The 19,340-nt window shown below is 35.9% G+C and overlaps 3 protein-coding genes and 1 long non-coding RNA gene across 4 annotated transcripts; 1 reads left to right on the top strand and 3 right to left on the bottom strand.

Annotated features, from left to right (window-relative positions):
* Positions 1–194: 194 nt before the first annotated feature.
* LOC130991295 (uncharacterized) lies at positions 195–1,641 on the bottom strand. Its single transcript, XR_009091118.1, has 2 exons — positions 881–1,641; positions 195–368 (listed from the first exon to the last, which is right to left on the bottom strand). It is a non-coding gene; the product is annotated as an uncharacterized LOC130991295 (long non-coding RNA).
* Positions 1,639–5,923, top strand: LOC130991294 (CRM-domain containing factor CFM3A, chloroplastic/mitochondrial-like). The gene is made up of 9 exons (XM_057915421.1): positions 1,639–2,759; positions 3,150–3,630; positions 3,709–3,839; positions 4,036–4,386; positions 4,504–4,660; positions 4,735–5,027; positions 5,235–5,294; positions 5,396–5,482; positions 5,595–5,923. The coding sequence occupies exons 1-9, from the start codon at positions 1,836–1,838 to the stop codon at positions 5,733–5,735; spliced, it is 2,625 nt and encodes an 874-aa protein (XP_057771404.1). The 5' UTR covers positions 1,639–1,835; the 3' UTR covers positions 5,736–5,923.
* A 606-nt stretch (positions 5,924–6,529) lies between these two features.
* LOC130991293 (40S ribosomal protein S15-4) lies at positions 6,530–8,299 on the bottom strand. The gene is made up of 4 exons (XM_057915420.1): positions 8,146–8,299; positions 7,915–8,060; positions 7,434–7,491; positions 6,530–7,066 (listed from the first exon to the last, which is right to left on the bottom strand). Exons 1-4 carry the CDS (start codon positions 8,146–8,148, stop codon positions 6,818–6,820), a joined length of 456 nt encoding a protein of 151 aa, XP_057771403.1. The 5' UTR covers positions 8,149–8,299; the 3' UTR covers positions 6,530–6,817.
* Positions 8,300–9,704: 1,405 nt separating this feature from the next.
* Positions 9,705–17,086, bottom strand: LOC130991292 (calmodulin calcium-dependent NAD kinase). Its single transcript, XM_057915419.1, has 10 exons — positions 16,910–17,086; positions 15,001–15,222; positions 14,678–14,857; positions 14,369–14,592; positions 14,204–14,262; positions 12,096–12,320; positions 11,499–11,628; positions 11,091–11,416; positions 10,850–10,994; positions 9,705–10,091 (listed from the first exon to the last, which is right to left on the bottom strand). Exons 2-10 carry the CDS (start codon positions 15,008–15,010, stop codon positions 9,849–9,851), a joined length of 1,542 nt encoding a protein of 513 aa, XP_057771402.1. The 5' UTR covers positions 15,011–15,222; positions 16,910–17,086; the 3' UTR covers positions 9,705–9,848.
* Positions 17,087–19,340: the final 2,254 nt, after the last annotated feature.

Raw genomic sequence — 19,340 nt, 5'->3', positions numbered from 1 at the left:
GTGTGAGATATCTTGATTAGGGATGTCAATCGGGCCAGCCCATCGGGTTTTCGGGCTAGCCCTATCGGGTTCCGGGTTAATCGAGTGCGGGCTAATCGGGTTGGAGGTTTTTTCGGGTTGTAAATCTCCAACCCTAACCCTAAACGTTCGGGTTTCGGGCTAGCCCATCGGGTTGGAGGTTTTAAAGGTGTAAAAATAAAATTATTATTTGTATTACATTATTCCTAATGATCTAATGTATAATGTATAAAATATACATAAATATTAAATATATAAAGTCTAAATGTTTGAGTAACACTCTTCTTCAACGTTAATAACATTCGGTGCTCCAACTTGATCCATGTTTTCTTGCTCATCATCTTCACCATCTATTAAAAGAAAATAATATAATTAAAGCATAATATAGTTCGTTTTCATGATAGGGAATTCAAAATGGTGAACAGACCTAAGTGGAATTACAGTTAACCTCTAGTTCCAACAGCATCACTTGAATTCAAATCTAAAGTAATCGAGATGACTAAGATGAGTTATAAACAAGCTGTACATGAGAGAAAATTGATGAAAGCAATCTACAACAGCCACATAGAAAACAGAGATGACATATATATTCCTAGTTTCTATGACCTTTTATGAAGCAGTTGATATTGGTGGACCTGAAACATACCATCCATACAAAATGATGGGCCAGAAACGAGGAGAAAGAGACAAAGCCACACAAAAAGAGAAACACTCAGTAAATTAAAACATCTGATTCCATTAAGTCCAAAGAATCTCTCTAAACCATTAAAACCAGAAGCAATAACCGTGTAACTAATCCCAGAAAAGCAGGTGCAGAATTCAAACAAGAAAAACACAATAGAACCAAAGGTAAAATTAGTACCCAGATCTACGAAATTCAAGGCAGCGGTCCTCCAAATCTTTCACGAACACCAATTAAACGCAACCATGCTAAATCCCGGCTGCCAATTCGAAGCTGAGGAGCCCAAACTCGTCGGGAAAAATATCAAATTGAGTGGACAATGATGGATTATATAATTAGGCGGATTGCAAGCTATGCAATGAATGAAGACTGGAATTGAGGAGTAGTGAGCAGCAGTTGCCGCAGACTAGAAGCAGCAGACGGCGACGAGCCGGCGATGGCCGCTCAGCGCAGGTGGGAAGAGGCGCGGCGGTGGCAGAGGAGTGGAGGCGCGATGGCGCTGGGCAGGCTCAGGTTGGAAGCAGCGTGCTTCTCCGGTGGGAGACAGATTGGAATGGATGCGCCGGAGGGGGAGGCGCGGCGCGGCGGCGCGGCGGCGTGGCTGGAAGTGGTGCGGCAGAGCAGTGGCTGAAGGAATGGAAGAGACGAAGAGAAGAGTGGAGGTGGTGCGGCAGAGCAGTTTCTATTTTCTAACTTTGAAATTGAAACAAACCCTAAAATTTAATATTTTTAATTTCATTTTTTTTAAAAAAAAAATCATCAACCCGACGGGCTGGCCCGACAACCCGACGGGCTGGCCCGCTTCAACCCGCCAGCCCGAACGGGCTAGCCCGATAAGCCCGATTTGTTATCGGGTTGCAATTTTCCAGCCCTAACCCTCTACTTTTGTCGGGTTATTCGGGTCGGCCCACGGGTTTCGGGCTGGATTGACATCCCTAATCTTGATGAATACAAGATGATATTTGAAGAGGAGACAAAAGCCCACCATTAAACCTCCCCAAAAACCTTCAAAAATCGTCTTGTTTATTTCTTTTTGCAATTCTTCATCAATCTCTTTCTAAAATATCTGCTTCAGCAAACTTCTGTTCAAAAACAAGCTCAATTTTTCATGTCTAGTTTTAAATGTGCGTAGAATATGAGAATTGCTGTTGTGCCCAGCTACCAATTCTATCCACAAAATACCTTCTTGATGGATTCATTGCAGAGCTCAGCGTGCAGATTCCATGTAAGAAAAACCCTAACCTTTTCGAATTCCACTTCTTACATTCCTGCCAAGAAACAGTTTTTTTCTGCAATTCATCACAGTGGCAACTCAGATTTCAGACCTAGGAAAAACCCTCGTAAAAGATTCAATCTTTTGCAGAAGAACAATGGTGGGGTCGGTTTTCCATGTGAAGGTAGTATTAGTAGTAGAAGTAGAGTGATTTCGTCTCGTGGTTCTTGGTTGGATAGTTGGAATGTAAGTGGTGGGGGGAGGCCTCAGGCAGTGGTGAATTATAGGCATAGAGGGGATGTTTCGAGCTCGGATGCCGAAGAGGGTACGAGTACTAGTAGTGGTGGTAGCACAATGGAGAGGATTGTTGAGAAGTTGAAGAAGTTTGGTTACATTGATGATGTTAGTGAGGAGAGTGATGATAATAAGAATGTGATTGAAAAGGGATCTGTAGAGGATATATTCCATGTTGAGGAAGGATTGTTGCCTAATACGAGGGGTGGATTTTCGAAAGAGTTCCCTTTTGGGGATGAGAATGCATCTGTGGGTGGTAATGGGGAGGTGAGTTTCCCTTGGGAGAAAAGTAGCACTCCAAATGTACCAAGGAGGAGTGTGGATAGTCGACAGAACCGTAGTTTGGCAGAATTGACTCTTCCTCAATCGGAGCTAAGTAGGCTGAGGAATTTGGCTCTTAAGGTAAAGAATAAAACAAGGGTTGGTGGAGCAGGGGTGACAGAGCAGGTTGTGGAGATGATTCGTGAGAAGTGGAAAACGTCTGAGGTCGTAAGGTTGAAGATTGAAGGGCCTCCTGCACTCAATATGAGACGTGTGCACGAGATTTTGGAGGTGAGGCTTTTCTTGCTTTACAGTTTTCAGTATCCTTTGTCTTTTATTGTTGATGGTGTCTCTATTTTACTGTGTTCTGAAGTTGCTACGCGTTGGGCGATAACTGCTTGAAGTGTAGTTCATACCAAGGTTGTAATTGGTGAATTGATTTATTGATTGTCATTTCTTATTTTGAAAAACATATCTCTTGATCATCAACTCACTATGGATTGATTTTGGATAGTTTTCTGTAATTTCTTAGGATATGTAGAGACTCTAGATTTTGAAAGTAAATATGATAATAGTCTGCAATGTGAAAACCCTTATTTCTACCTTTTATAGAGTTCTTTCGGAGTTGTTAAGTAAATCAATACTAATCGTTCTAGTCGACACTGTATTTCTTCTGCTTAGAGAAAAACCGGTGGATTGGTTATCTGGAGATCTGGGACTTCCGTTTCACTCTATAGAGGCGTGACTTATGAGGATCCCGCGCAAAAGATGAAGAAAAAGATATATAAAAGACATGAATTGCCTCAAAAGTCTCTACCTACCACTGAGAAGACAAGTTGGGATTCTTCCAACGTGAGTCCTTCAGCTAATGAGGACGCTGCTGAAGCTGAATCAGCGAGCATCATGAAGCCGGATGATACAACGTCTGAAGTGAGATATGAAGATGAAGTGGACAAGTTATTAGATAGCCTCGGTCCAAGGTATGAAGATTGGCCAGGTGAGGGTCCACTTCCGGTAGATGCTGATTTGCTCCCAGGTGTCGTCCCTGGTTACCAGCCCCCGTTTAGATTACTTCCCTATGGTGTGAGATCAACACTTACAATGAGGGAGGCAACTGGTTTACGAAGGCTTGCTAGAGTGCTGCCACCACATTTTGCATTAGGTATGCAACTTTATTATGTCAAGTAGACGTTCTATAAAAAAGAGTATTGTTATACTGTCGATGATTCACAATCTGCAGGAAGAAGCAGGCAGCAACAAGGATTAGCTGCAGCCATGGTAAAGCTATGGGAGAGAAGTTCGATAGCGAAAGTTGCGCTTAAACGTGGGGTTCAGCTAACAACGAGTGAGAGAATGGCGGAAGATCTCAAGGTAACCAAAATAGGCCGATTTAGTTAGTTTCCCTTAAAATGAAATTTGAAGTAACAAGCTAAACAATTAACTGATGGTTATGAATGTTGAGAAACCAACTCAGCATATGATCATGTTAATGGCTGAAGCCAAATTTTATTTTGAGAAATCGACAAAAATAAAGGCAGATGAAGTAACAACGTCCTACCTGTTACAGAGATTAACTGGGGGTATGCTGCTCTCGAGAAACAAGGACTTCCTCGTCTATTATAGAGGGAAGGACTTTTTGGCACCGGACATCGCTGAAGCATTGCTGGAACAGGAGAGGTTAGCCAAGGCTTTACAGGATGAAGAAGAACAAGCACGGTTGCGAGCCTCGCCCTTTGCCACACCACGTTTTGAACGGACTGATGAATCTGGATTCGCGGGTACACTTAAAGAAACTCTAGATGCAGACAATAGATGGGGCAAACAACTGGGTGATAACGAAAAGGATAAGATGATGAGAGAAGCAGAATTGTTGCGACATGCCAGCCTTGTGAGGAAGCTCGATAATAAGCTTGCTTATGTAAGTCTCTCATAGTCTTGGTTTCAAGTGGGTGTTTTTCACCAATACCATTATATTCTCATACTGCTTCAAGTTCAACTTATTCCCTAGTAAATAACTTGAAGCTACTCTAAACAGGCTGAAAGAAGGCTAACGAGAGCCGAACGAGCCTTGTCAAAGGTGGAGGAGTCATTATATCCAGCTGATCAAGCAGAAGACCCAGAAAGTCTCACTGATGAAGAAAGGTTTATGTTCCGGAAGCTTGGTTTAAGGATGAAGGCATTTTTACTTCTCGGTAAAAACATGTCTACTACACTATGCATTTTGGGTTTTATCTATTGGCATCTTTGTCAAGAAGTCTCGTTTCAGGGAGGCGTGGAGTTTTTGGCGGCACAGTAGAGAACATGCACTTGCACTGGAAATATCGAGAATTAGTCAAGATCATTGTTAAGGCTCAAAACTTTGAGGAGGTCAAGAATATTGCACTAGCTCTTGAAGCCGAGAGCGGTGGTGTCTTGGTTTCAGTAGATAAAATATCCAAAGGATATGCAGTAGTTGTTTTCCGGGGCCGGGAGTATAAAAGGCCACCATTGCTGCGGCCTAAGAACCTGTTGACGAAAAGGAAAGCATTGGCGCGTTCAATTGAACTTCAAAGGAGTCAGGTACCGTGCTGTTTCTTTTTTTTCGTTTCCACAATGTAAAATATTAATGGCTAAATACTCGACGAATATGACCTAAACTATCTCCAATTTTTTATTATGACAACATTATGTACTCCAAAAAGATTCCTAAATGTTCGTGTTCGTGCTTACCCTCACGGTGTTCTGACATATATTGCAACTGACGTGTTACGTTGCATTTTCTTGCAGGCCCTCTTAAACCATATTGCAACCTTGCAAACAAGAGTGAGCCAACTAAGAAGTGAAATTGTATGTGGCCTTTTTGCTCATTATGATCCAACAATCAAATTGGATTACTATGCTTTTTTTTTCTTGATTGCAATCTCAAAATCATTATTTGGTAATTGTAGGAACAAATGGCAGCTGTTAAAGAACAAGGCGACGAAGAACTTTACAATAAACTGGAATTAGCTTACCCTTCTGAAGATGACAGTGAGGTTGGTAGTTTATTTTTTAGACTTTCATAAATGAAAGTTTTTTTCTTGTTATTGTATAAAAATGTTTTCTGCAATTTGTATTTTCTCACCATTTCTACTCGAATTTTGACAGGAGGAAGGAGATGACAGTTATCTTGACACCTCAGACAGCGTGGTTGAAGGTAGTAGCAATTCAATTGAAGACGCGTATTCAGAAACAAGTTTTCCTTACGACTTTCAACAGGAAGTCGAAACAGAATCTGCAGAGGTGTGAGAGATGGACGCCACAGCACTGTTGGGACGGCGCTTGTGGCCGGAATACGCCGTTAAGATGCAAGAAAACCTCACCTCGTTCTAGTTAGATATTTTATTCGATCGAGGGTAAGAGCATGGCTAGGCTGTGTGAATGTATAGAAATTTTTTACTAATGAAATTATAGTGCATTTTGTTGTGCTTTCATCATTTTGAAGAGTGAATTTCTGGTGGTTTTCTGCTTGAGATTGAAGAACACAACAGTCTTGATTGATTCCCTGCCAGCAGATGTTCATCTCAGGTTGTGGGAGCAAAACTTTGAGTGAGATTATATACATCTCTCTGTCTACGATCAAATTTTCTAAATTTTTTTCTTGGAGCATCCACAAAAAAAATTCGTTTTTACATTTGAATTATACTCCACCACTAATATAATACTTCATTTACCCTTTTATTTTTTCATTTTCACCAACACAACACTAATTACTACACTTTTTCATCACACCTGATACACTCAACAAGTATTAATTAATAATTAAATAATACATGTATTTTATATTTCTTTTTCTTAATTTACGTAGAGTTGTAGGAGCAACACATTGAGTGAGATTATAGAAAATGAACATGTCCTACTCGTTTGTTATAATTAACTACAACTTCAAGAATAATGAAAGTAATTTACAATAAGACTTACAAATCAACATCCAACAATATATAGGAACAATAAATTGGAGCAAAGACTTTGATTTTCATACATCAGATAGCAAACCAAAGAAGCAATATAGACAGATATGTCAAAACGGAAGAAGACACACGTAATTGAAATGTAAACTTCTTTCAACAAAAGTCGAACAAAATAATTATCCAATATGCAAAAATCTGCATAAAGATCCAGTAGATAAAGAGTCTTTTACTAGATTTGTAGCAGAGCTAAGAAAAGTAACTAATAGAACCACAACACCAAAACTTCAGAAATGCAAATATTTTTCCTTTCCAACATGAAGACGACTTCCCTCATAGACCTCTTAACAGGGACCCAAGTAGCTAACCTAGCCAATGCACAAGCACTCGAGTCTCTGGTTGCCCGTCCACCATGCAGAGTTCTTACTTCAGAGGAATGAAACGGGAGGAGTGGGTGGCACCAATACCAGGCCTACCATGCTTGACTGGTTTGTATGAGATAGAGAACTCAGCAAGGTAATGCCCAATCATTTCGGGCTTAATTTCAACAGGGTTGAAGGTCTTTCCATTGTACACTCCGAGAACACTTCCTATCATCTCAGGAACAATGATCATGTTCCTCAGGTGGGTTCGGACTAGAGCGGGCTTCTCACCTGCTGGGGCTTCACGTTTCTGCAGAAGTTAGTATCCCACCAATTAGAATAGAGAATACTAATCAATGGTCAGTAAACAAGCATGTATGCAAAGGAACATCACAATAGAAAGGAAATTATTCTAATAGCAGAATTCATGGGCATGATAAATCATAATGCAGTAATCCCTTCTCCCAATAAGCCTAAATTTGTGGATCATAACACAGACATAGTGTAACTACTACAAAGAACACCAGAAAAACTTGATGGGCTCAAGGAGATTTAAAAAAGAATTTCTGTAAGTAAGTATAGATTTACAAAAACAGAGGCACAAGCAAAACATGCAATTAAAATAATGGCAAAGGCAGCAATAGGTGTTATATATAGTTCAAACAATGAACACTTACAGCCTTGCGCAACTTCTTGATCAAGGCCATGGGCTTCCTCTTCAAACCTCTCTGGAAGCTGCTCATTCAACATTCAAATGAAAGAAGTACAAAATTTTATTCCAGATGAATCACAACTAAAATTATTTAACAAACAGAATAACATGATAACTTATACTCTTGTATGATATTAATTTTTTGACATCGTAATCTATTAGCTGGGCAGTTATATAATTTCTACACTGATTAAACAAATTCAATAGACGAAAACCAACTCGAAACTTAACAGTCTAATAAACAAGTGACTGTGCATGTTACAAACTAGCTAAATGCCGGGGCAATTTACAGAAAAATCTAAATTCCTGTCATCACAAGCGACATAATTCCAAATTCGAAAAAGCAAACATACTTCTACACGAAAAGAACCAATTAAACCAACAATTTGAGTACATCAAACAACCATCATCAAAGCGGAACGGAATTACGAAATAAGAAATTCTACCGTCTTCTGGCGCGGGCATTGAAAAGCTTGACGAGCTCATCAGTCGACATATCAAGCAGAGCATCGAGATCAACGCCGCGGAAGCTGAACTTCTTGAATGTTCTCTTCTTCGGCTGCCCAGCCGCTACCTCGGGGTCGACGTCCGCCTGCAAATTGCAACATAAACATACAGTAAGCGAAGGTCGCACACACTGAATGTGATGGAGAGGGAGACAGAGATAGGGCAGTCACCATGGTTGCCGGTGGAGATTGCTGAACTACGGCGTGAAGGTGTGTGCTAGTGTGAGCTCCGCAGCTAGGGTTTCTGACAGTAATTGGGAGAGAGAATGGTGGGAGAGTGATATTTATATGTGAGGGTTAGGGCGGAATACTGATAATGGGCTTTGGGTTAGTATAGAGCGGGCCCAAAAGCCCATAGGCATTTTTTAGTTTTTACGATAAGCCCAATTAATATATTTCTTAGTTAAGTTCGATATGTCATATGTTTATAAATACCTCACTCTTTAGATAAAAAATAAGAATTTTTTTAATTCCATAAATGTACATTGAAATTACAAGTAGTATCTGAATATAATCAATTATGCAACTCTCACGCAAACGAGATCTCATCACCACCCAAACGATGGAAAACATCACCACATGCAGACGAGAAACGTCGTACGTGTGGAACCACAATACAATCATTTACTATATATATACATGATACATCTAATATTTTATCTTTATGCCTTTATTCTTTTATAGGACAAAGAGAACATCAAATAGGTTGCTTTCACTAACCATTTCATCGATAGAATTGATAAATTATTATTTTGAAAAAAAACTAGTCCATGGCTATTTATATTTGTATTATACTTAATTGTGTGATTTTGTTGCAGTTACATTAGTGATGCTTTGTTAGCTTAATTAGAGTGAATCTACAAGATCAATACTTGTCTTATAGAGTAGTTTTTGGTTCATGTGTTGTTTGGATTTTGTAATGCTCTTCAAGCTACACAAAACTTTTTAATCACGTTTGAATTGTTGTTTGAATTATGCTATTTTGGAATGCTTGTATGATTAGAATTGTTTTGTATTCATATTGATGCTCGAGGCTTGTTTTGGACAATTAATTAGAAAAGTTGGAAACTAGTTTTTCTACGAGCTCAAGCACTTAAATAAGTCTAAGTTCAAGTTCAAGTAACATGTTAATTAAGAGTGGATTTCGAGCCTGTAACGAGCTCCAAATCGAATATCTAACCAAAGCATATTTCAATTCTACACGAACCTTAAAATACAAATCACACGAGTTGAGCTTGAGTTCAATATTAATGAATAAAACATTAGGCGAACTCGGAATCGAGCTCGATAATTAGATATCAAGATTAACTCGATCATGAATATAAAAGGTTTATCCTTTGTTGAATTTGTTGCTAATCATCTTTCTAGGCATCATATTACCTTTTTTTATTATTATGTCGTTTTTATGTTAGATTCTTAATTTCCTATTTATTTTTTTTTAAATTTGTTCAACCCTTCACCCTTATATTCGGACAAGTATAAAGAATTGCCGCTATATATTACTCCCTCCGTCCTATTGATAATTTATCACTTTTCTTTTTCGTCTGTCCCATTAATAATAGTCTGTTCCAGAAAAGAAGATTATATTCTCTTACAAAAAGTCGTGGGTTTCACCAATTTTTATCACTTTTATGCTTTAATTCATCTTCTTTTTAATAACCGTACCGAACAGTAATGAGTCATGCATTATCAATGGGACAATTTCTTACATCTTAATGTAAATCTACAAGTTTTAGATAAAAAACCCCTATTATTGTTGAAAATTGATTTCTTTCCCAAAGAAGTAGAAAATGGTAGTATTTTCAAACAGATTTGGTCTGCAACTCGCACCTATACAGTTAAAACAATGCAACTTACAAACAGACACAAAAATGTTACGAAGAAACATGAGTTTCGATTTTCTTGACAGCAGTTCTGAGCTGCAGCTGAAGACTAGATCTAGTAGAGTGCATCACTATCTCATTCCACACTGAGCCAGGCTCGTACATTGTGCTCGGATTCTTGTACAGCTCGTATATCGACTCTGCTTCATCGTTCAACTCTTTCACTGATGTCAAACATTTTATTTCATCTGTATCCACCAACAGGTTGCTCACTCCATCTTTCCATGCTATCAACTGCACAAAAATGGCTCATATTAAGATCCTCTATCGTAAATTTGTGCGACATTATCTATTACATACATAGACGAAGAGTTAGAGAATTTTTTAGGACAATATCTTAGAGGGTGTTTGGTTGAACTTATTTTAAAAAGCTTATATTGAGCTTATAAACTAGATCGAGAATTTTTAGGTAGAGTGGAAAATCAAAGAGAGAAGAACTTGAGAGATTATAGGATGAAAATAACAAATTATGATTGAATAATATTTATAAAATAATTACTATTTCATATAGGATTATGAAAAAAATAAATTGAGGTAGATGAATTTATTTTTTGAGGAGCTTATTTTTACAGATTATAAGCTCAGCCAAACATCCTCTTAATTAAATTGATTTGGAAACTATGACAAAAAAAATCGGACTTGCAATGGTAGTACACTAATTAATAAGCAATGCGCCCGCAGGACAATTCTGTACCCATTTTAATTATTACTCTACTTTTGCAAGCCCAAAAATTTAGTTTTCGGCTCATCTTAATTTTGAGTGAGCCTAAAACTCTTGAAATGGGCCGATAATTATCGTGTGGGTGCATTTACTTACTGTATTAATTAACGTCTTACTTTTACAAGTCCGGAAATTTTGTCTTAATTTCTAAATCAATTTAATTTAGTGTTCTAGAAAATCTTTTAACTACATAGATGAATGACGTGTATATTTTTCCTTATATTAACACACGTCAATCATCCACGAATGCAATAGAAGTATATCAACGTACCCTCGGAGGGCCTCCGGGTGCGTTGGTGCAGTAGAGCCTAGCATTATCAACAAGATGAGTGTATCTTGGAAATGCATTAGCAAATCTCTTATGTGATTTCAGCTGTGATTGCACCCTCACTGCTCTCCCTACTTGTATTGCCCTCCTGCAACAAGAATTGAGACATGAAATCATGTTTAAAATCACATGAAAATGAGGTGAAATTGTCAAAAAAAAATATATGCAAATCAATCAAACACACCTTATGCCTCTAACAACAGCAAGATATGGATCACAAACAACTCCCACCAACTCAATCCTATACGGCTTCCTGTTCCTCATCGTCTCCTCGTCCCCCTCGCCCTCGCCCTCGACACGAGCCCAATAGTTCTCCGTGATGGAGCCGTCCTCTTCGACCTTGTAGCCCACCCCCATCCTGTACCGGTGCCTGTGCACGTTCCTCGCCATTGCAATCGTCTCCTCCACGAAGGGCTCCCACGACAGGGTGCCGTCCATGATCACATCCCGCCCCTCGTTCAACGCGGTCACTAGGAGCGACGACGCAGCATCCGTTGAGGATTGGTGCACCTGTGTTTGCATCAAAATTGTGAGCTAGGGTTTCATTTCATCCCAAGTGATAATCAATCTCGGAAAATGGAGGGAAAATTACGAGTTCAGCTGTTTGAAGCATGTCTTGATGATGCCCTCTTGAGCTCAAGGCGCGGTAGATGACGTCTGTCTCCTTGAAAGCATCGGCCTCCACAACCACAGCATTTGTGGCGGCTCCCGACCAGAATGATCTGCAAGATTTCACCAAGCGTCCAACGTTAGAGGAATCGAATATAGGTCATAAACTCATGCTTCAATACATTCTTCTAAAAAACCCCGAACTTTTAACATTTTTCATAAAATTTCCCGATACACAAAATTTAGTGATGAGAAGATGACAAAACTCTAGAAATTTCAACGTTTTTCAATAATGACGGTTCCCAAAATAAATTATCTTTCTGTTACGCTGAAAGTTCAAAGTTTTTTTAGGAGAAGACTGAAAGTTCGGAACATTTCATGAAAAATGCTGAAAGTTCAGACATAAGACATTATTAATCCTAGAAAATAAGAAATTTACCGCTAGGCCAACACACGCACACATACTTAATTTATATACTTGAGCTACAATAATACTGATCACATTTCAAAATATCATAATCATCAATTAATCTAGACGAATAAAAAAGAAATGGTAATTAAAAGAGGTGAGGTAGATTACTCTTTCATGATATCCTTAAGGACGGTGCTCTTGCCGGCGCCCATGCCGCCGCCCATAAGGAGGAGGACGGGGCTCCGTTGGCTCAGGGCCACCGGAGCCATCACATCGGAATTATTCAATGCATTGTTTGATGATATTGTTCCGATTGCTTTCAGCTCCTCCACTAATGTAGAAAATACCCTCGTCACTTTCAGGTCCTTCGTCATCTTGTCGAACCTTAGCTTCCTGCAACATTTCACGAAAACATCTTCCTCGATGAAATGGACGCGAATTTTAAGAAAAGTTAACTGTGTATTTGGTGAGTGAAAAAAAGATCGCGCAAATTAGAAAAAGTGGTGATAGTCGTGGTTTTAAAATGTTGCATTTGTGTATTTGGAGGAGAAAAATGACTCCCATGAGCTATTAAACAAATACAAATATATTACAATTTATTCTTAATTTGTTAATTTGTTATAATCCCATAAGGTATCAAAAATAATCTCATGACTGCAATTAGGTGGATTTAGAGCATCTGCAACGAGGCTCGCGGAGCGTGCGCGCCCAGCTCACTCGAGCCCTCTGTCACTGAGAAGCCCGATTGGTGTAAGCAGTGCCTACAAATGAGCTTCGGGTGCACGAGTGAGAAGAGCGTGGGGGACGGCCCAAAGAAAAATAAAAAATATGAGAAAAATCTTGAGTTATGAGATGGGACTCGTTGTTACAGAGCCGGTGGCTAGACGTATGGGGCCCACCTACGAGCCCGAAAGTTTGGCTCGCGACCGTGGATGCTCTTGCATATAATGACTTCAGAATAGGATACTTTGATGAAAGTGAGAGCTGAACTTATCTTATATTATCTTCTTCCAAAATTAATTGCTTACAGCCAAGATGTGGGGCATTGAGTAATTTCAATTTCAATATTTGTTTCGTCTAAAAATGGAAACCAATGTGTCCTTCTCATTGATGAAAACTACATATGGGACCAGTTTCTTGAATTTCATTTTCAAAATTGAATTGAATACTAAATTAAATTTGTTACTTTTGTCCCTCAAAACAAATGATTGTGACTGTTGTCAATTTTTGGATACTACTTTTTTTTACCCTAGGTCTTCGTCTAGCCTCGACTACTCTATTTTTAGACTTACGGTTTATTCCAAACTTTCATGGAAAAATCATTTAATTTTATAGTTGGATAAGAGTTTATTTTCAAGTCTTTCTACCAATATCCGAATTCGATAGTAAGTTCAATCTGATAAATGCCAACAATATCTCACCGTTGGCAATAAATATTTTGTTGGTTATTAAAAATTAGTACTACTACGTAGGAAATGATCCTAGGAAATGATCCCATATAATACATACAATATCACTAGAATGCTTATGTATTTGGAATATTCAAAAAAGAGTCTATATATATAATTGGGAAGGATGTAGTACATAAGCACAATATATACTAGTATAATTATTACTCTCTCTGTCTCATTATTAATGGCACGTATTCTATGTTGGGGTGTCCCAAGTTAAATGGCTCAATTCTATTTTTGGTAATAATTTTACATTACAATCATATGGGTCCACACACTTTTATACTACAAATCATATGGGCTCACACACATTTACGTACTTTTACACTAATATCTTACTTTTTTTAATCTCCGTACCAAAAATATATGTGCCATAAATAATATGACGGAGGTAATATTAAGCAGGGAAATAACAATATCTGATTTTATTTAGTTTATGGCTAGCCAGTGATTCAATAATACTTAGGTATTTATTTTGCTTGGGTTACAACTTACAACTAACAATGGACCAACTTATAAGATTATCTATCCTCTCCCAAAAAAAAAAAAAAAAAACTTATATGATTATCTAGTTGTGGTCCATCTGGCAACCAACTCCAAATATGACCTTTAATAAAAAAATGAATAAAAATCTGTATTTTATCACGATGAATACAAAAATATTATTATCATACAAAATGTCTACTTCAATATTTCGTGCTAAAAGTCTAATCTCTTTATCAAACGTGTATCCAATTCAAAGTCCGACACCTAACCCGAATTATTTATTCATGCCTTTAATAATTGATGATTAAAAAAGTTAATTAATTAAACAGTTAAAGTCACCTTGTAGCTGCCATCACGAGCTCCTTCAGCCTTTTCTGCTCAGAATCAACGCTCAGTATCTGCAAATTCATCTCCACACCATTATTAAAAATAAAAAAATAAATAAAAATTGATGAAAATTTTCATAAAAACTATTTTTATTTTTTTAAAAAAAAGAAGAAAAACCTGGCTAATTAAGAGAGGGGCGTGGCTCCAATGAAAAGCCAAGTATCCGAGAATGCATCTCTCGAATTCTTCAACCAAATTCACATACAAATCCTCTGCAGTTGGCTGTTTTGCGAAATATTCATATATTTTATCATCAACTCCTTTGGATCTCTTGAGATATTCATACGCCAATTTTATTAGCTGCGGGCAGTCGCTTTCATCCTCAAATCCCATTTGCCTTGCTGCGAAATCAACCATAATATATGTTTCATTATAATCTATATATCTATAGATATTAATTAAATATATATATGTATATATATATACCGAGATAATGGGAAAATCTCTCGATTTTTCCGAGGCGGCCGGACTCGGTGCGGTGGAGGAGCGGAGCGAGGTCGTCGGAGGGTTTGGAGTGGCGGCGGTGGAAATGCATGACTGCGGCGGAGGCGAGGCCGACGACCGTAGCAGCTGCCACGTGCGCAGCAACGATTTTACCCAAACCGTCTATATGCAGAGAAAAAAAAATAGATTTGAGATGAAATGAAGATGATCTCTATGATTATATGTTTGTATGTGCAGAAATCGAATGTTTATAATCTCGAGAAATTGAGTGGAAATTGAGTGGGGGTCAAACAAGGGGGGCTTACCTCGATGCATCGCCACTTCGACTTGGACTTAGACTTTAGTGGGAAGGAAAAGTCTTTTAAAAATGGAAAGCGGCTTTAGACGTGGGCGGAATTATGTGCTATATATAGAGAACTCGATCGACTCAACGTGTTGTCAGCTTCATGTACGATGAATTACAAATATATCCACTTCGGCTCAAGTGACAAAGTCGAGGCATTTAAATGCTCTTCTTTGTGGGAGGTCTGGATTCAATAATACTTTTTTCGTCCTTATAAAAAGTATATGTTTGTAAACGACACGAGTTTTAATAAAATAGTTGAATGTGTTGTGAGTAGAGTAAGGGTCTCACTTTATTATGAGTGGAAAACTTATTATAAATAGACTGGATACATTTCATGAGGACGAACAAAAATGATAAATTGAATACATTTTATGAGGACGAATGAAGTACTTCATTCCTTCCAGCTAAGTAATCAATTTCTTTTCCAACGTTGGATTTAAGAAACTAGAGTTTTTTGATAATAAAGTGAATAAGTAATTACATGTTTCATTGTTTATATTTATTCATTATAAGGAAATCGATCAGCTTAATTGGGACGACTCAAGAAAAAATTGATCAAGTTAATTGAGATGGAGAAAATATTTGTATAATGAGATAAATATAATATAATGCACTTTTTTTAATGTATAATATGATCATTGGTTAAATTTTACAATTATATATACAAGCATTTACAATCATTTATATAAATGGTTCATAGTGAAATCAATAAATCAATCAATTATGATTATATTTGTTAAATTTCATGTAGCTATGAAGTTCATTCCATCAAACAAATTTATTAATGGTATCACCACGCATTGCATGAGGATTATTTTATGTTATTAACAGTGGTGGAAAAAGTATGCTTTTTTTCATTTTATTTATTTGAACGTGAGGACAAAAATAGATAATAAATTTGTTATCTCTTGTATTATTATATTTTGCGCAGTAATTATGGTGATGACCATTGACCAAAATTATAATACGAACGAATGAGACGAAAAAATAATTCTGATGGATAAAAAATGATTTATGATTCTTCGCCCAAAAAAACACGACATTTTATGAGGACGAATGAAGTACTTCATTCCTTCCAGCTAAGTAATCAATTTCTTTTCCAACGTTGGATTTAAGAAACTAGAGTTTTTTGATAATAAAGTGAATAAGTAATTACATGTTTCATTGTTTATATTTATTCATTATAAGGAAATCGATCAGCTTAATTGGGACGACTCAAGAAAAAATTGATCAAGTTAATTGAGATGGAGAAAATATTTGTATAATGAGATAAATATAATATAATGCACTTTTTTTAATGTATAATATGATCATTGGTTAAATTTTACAATTATATATACAAGCATTTACAATCATTTATATAAATGGTTCATAGTGAAATCAATAAATCAATCAATTATGATTATATTTGTTAAATTTCATGTAGCTATGAAGTTCATTCCATCAAACAAATTTATTAATGGTATCACCACGCATTGCATGAGGATTATTTTATGTTATTAACAGTGGTGGAAAAAGTATGCTTTTTTTCATTTTATTTATTTGAACGTGAGGACAAAAATAGATAATAAATTTGTTATCTCTTGTATTATTATATTTTGCGCAGTAATTATGGTGATGACCATTGACCAAAATTATAATACGAACGAATGAGACGAAAAAATAATTCTGATGGATAAAAAATGATTTATGATTCTTCGCCCAAAAAAACACGACATGCGATTAATTTGTCTTTGCAGCTATATATGTTAGGTTTGGGTTTATGCGTGTTAAAATAACTAAATATAACTTGTCAAAATAAATCATACTCCTATAATTATTAAATTTCACATAATATGATCATCTTGACAAGCTGCGTTGGCATATACTATAATTAATTTTTTTTATATAAATTAATAATATTAAATAAAAAAAATTTAAAGACCTTGCCACGATGGACTCGAACCTAAACTTTTGGCCTTAAACATTAACTACTCTAACATTTGACTAATACTAACAAATCAAGATTTAGATCGATTCAAATTTATTGTTTACCGGCATGCATGCATGTATGTGGTGTCAAGATTTACATTGATTTAAATTTATTCTTTACCTGCATGTATGTGAACGAACGACATGCGATAATCTAGAGATTAAAATTTAAAGGTATTAATTTGATGGTGTTAATCAATTATAAAAAGTCTTAATTTACCTAATTAGACTATTGTATAATGGAAAAGATCGACACAAAAATGATTTTTTAAATATGAATATTATCCTATTGCCTTTTTTTAAAAAAAAAGTTAAAAAAATATGAGTGGGAGTATTTTAATTGAAATTGACCCGGTCACTAGAATTGACCGATTAAATTTCCTTTAATTTGCTTTCTTCGCTTCTATTTCATTTCGATACAAAGTCAACAAGACTTCGTTATAATCAAGGTCGTGTGGTTCAATCAGATGCTACGCACCAAAAAAGGAAAATAAATAAATATTGAATATACTAAGCCAACCACACAATCAAAATTAAAAAAATTAATTCAGTTATATTACAAATTTACTTTGGAATTATTTATTTCAATTTGATTCTATTTAACATTTAGTTTTGTTTAGGAGAATTTAAGTGAAAAATGAATATAGTCATCGACGGATAATGCACTAGATAAGGTGATTTTAGGCATGAAAATTTAACTAATGATTCACATGTGACAAAATGTTAGCTTACCCACACATTTAATTCATGTGCATACTATGATAAATATGAGACAAAATCTACTTTTCTTTTCGAAATATACTAGATAAATACTTAATAATTAATACGTCATAACTTAAAAAGTGTTTGACTAAGCTTACAAGCTCTTTAAAAGTGTTTGACAAAATAAGTTTTAAATCATAAAAATAAGTTTCAACTAATTATAAGCTTTCCATAAAATCAGATCCTCAACCCAATTTATTTTGTCATAATCTTACAAATAACAATCATTTTACAAAAGTAATCAACTATACATGGATGGTTATTCTACAATATAAACCTTCTAATTGTCTCTTTCTAGTTGTGATTTCATCTCTTTAACACACAATTCTCTTGAGAAATTATTTGAACTTATAAATTATTTAAAAATAAGCTTGGCCAAACACTATGTTAAAAAACTAGTAATTTTTCAGTTCACATGTTGAGTGCTTTTGTTACAACTCGTATAGTAATTTTATAATATCAACATGCTCTTAAATAATTAATGTGCTGTTCAATTCCCTTGATGAGTATCTTATGGCGTGAATCATGCCAAATAATATAATAATGTGCAATGAATCTCTTTAATTATTATTATTCTTAATAATTACCGAGAATGATAGAGCAAGTGGGGGTGGAGTGGATAAAGGCCACAAAATGTGATGACACATTTCAATTCCACTTGTGGGGAGAGCCCATCATTTTTAAAGTTGATTCTATTTTATGATTTGATATTCAATTCGAATTTTACAAATGGCATGGTTTATAAAAGATGTAAAAACTTTCCACCTTTCATTTAATATTCTAAAATAATATAAAAATGACTTTTAATGAATAATTACATTTTAAAATCGTATGATTTGAACTCGAGATTTTTTTTTTCAAAGAAATTCTTAGACTACTATTATTAGCCACCATCCTAAGCATTCAATTTATGTTATATTTAATTAATATATCTTTCTCCTATTTTATCTATGATTACTTCAATCACCTTAACCACAACATAAGGAGAAGTTCAAATGAGAATGAATATTGGAGGAAGCATGTTATCATTTTTTTCCCGAATGTAGTTAATTTCACAGAGAATACAGTAACTTTGCACGTCAATGCAATGTTTTTAATTATAATTATAAATTGTGATTTTTTACAAATATGAAATCTAACCGCAATAATTAAAGTTGATAATGATAGATAGTTGAATGAATACAATCTTTTATAATTAATAATGTGGAATAACCAAAGGCAATAAAATGAACTAGCTAGTGATATCCAATCACAATAACTAAAGCTGAAAATGAGAGATAGTTAAATGAACAAAAGCTTTTGCAGTCTCAATAATGTAGAATGACCAACAACAAAAATGAGATAGCTTGTGAAATCCAACCACAATTACTAAAGCTGACAATGATAGCTAGTTGAATGAACATATACTTTTGCATTCAATAATACTCCCTCCGTCCACGAAAGAACTTCCTACTTTTTCCTATTTTGGGACAATACCCCACCACTTAAAAAATACTCCCCTTTTAAGACAATTCCCACCACTCAAATAACATTAATTAAAACAACACAATAAATTATTAATACTTT

This window comes from Salvia miltiorrhiza, chromosome 7 (genome assembly GCF_028751815.1).
Source record: "Salvia miltiorrhiza cultivar Shanhuang (shh) chromosome 7, IMPLAD_Smil_shh, whole genome shotgun sequence".
Classification (NCBI taxonomy): domain Eukaryota; kingdom Viridiplantae; phylum Streptophyta; class Magnoliopsida; order Lamiales; family Lamiaceae; genus Salvia; species Salvia miltiorrhiza.
Note: the sequence above shows the minus strand (reverse complement) of the source record. Positions and strands in the feature narration are given on the sequence as shown.

Excerpts from the sequence above, each read along its gene's own strand:
- LOC130991292 (XM_057915419.1), bottom strand. Across the intron at positions 14,593-14,677 it reads GAGATTTTCCCATTATCTCG|CAAGGCAAATGGGATTTGAG; the intron begins GTATATATATAT and ends TTGATTTCGCAG. Across the intron at positions 11,417-11,498 it reads TGCTTCAAACAGCTGAACTC|GTGCACCAATCCTCAACGGA; the intron begins GTAATTTTCCCT and ends ATGCAAACACAG.
- LOC130991293 (XM_057915420.1), bottom strand. Across the intron at positions 7,492-7,914 it reads AATGCCCGCGCCAGAAGACG|CTTCCAGAGAGGTTTGAAGA; the intron begins GTAGAATTTCTT and ends TTGAATGAGCAG. Across the intron at positions 7,067-7,433 it reads TCAAGAAGTTGCGCAAGGCT|AAACGTGAAGCCCCAGCAGG; the intron begins GTAAGTGTTCAT and ends TAACTTCTGCAG.
- LOC130991294 (XM_057915421.1), top strand. The coding sequence starts at position 1,836 with ATGAGAATTGCTGTTGTGCCCAGCTACCAATTCTATCCACAAAATACC. Across the intron at positions 3,631-3,708 it reads GCCACCACATTTTGCATTAG|GAAGAAGCAGGCAGCAACAA; the intron begins GTATGCAACTTT and ends CACAATCTGCAG. Across the intron at positions 5,483-5,594 it reads CTTCTGAAGATGACAGTGAG|GAGGAAGGAGATGACAGTTA; the intron begins GTTGGTAGTTTA and ends GAATTTTGACAG.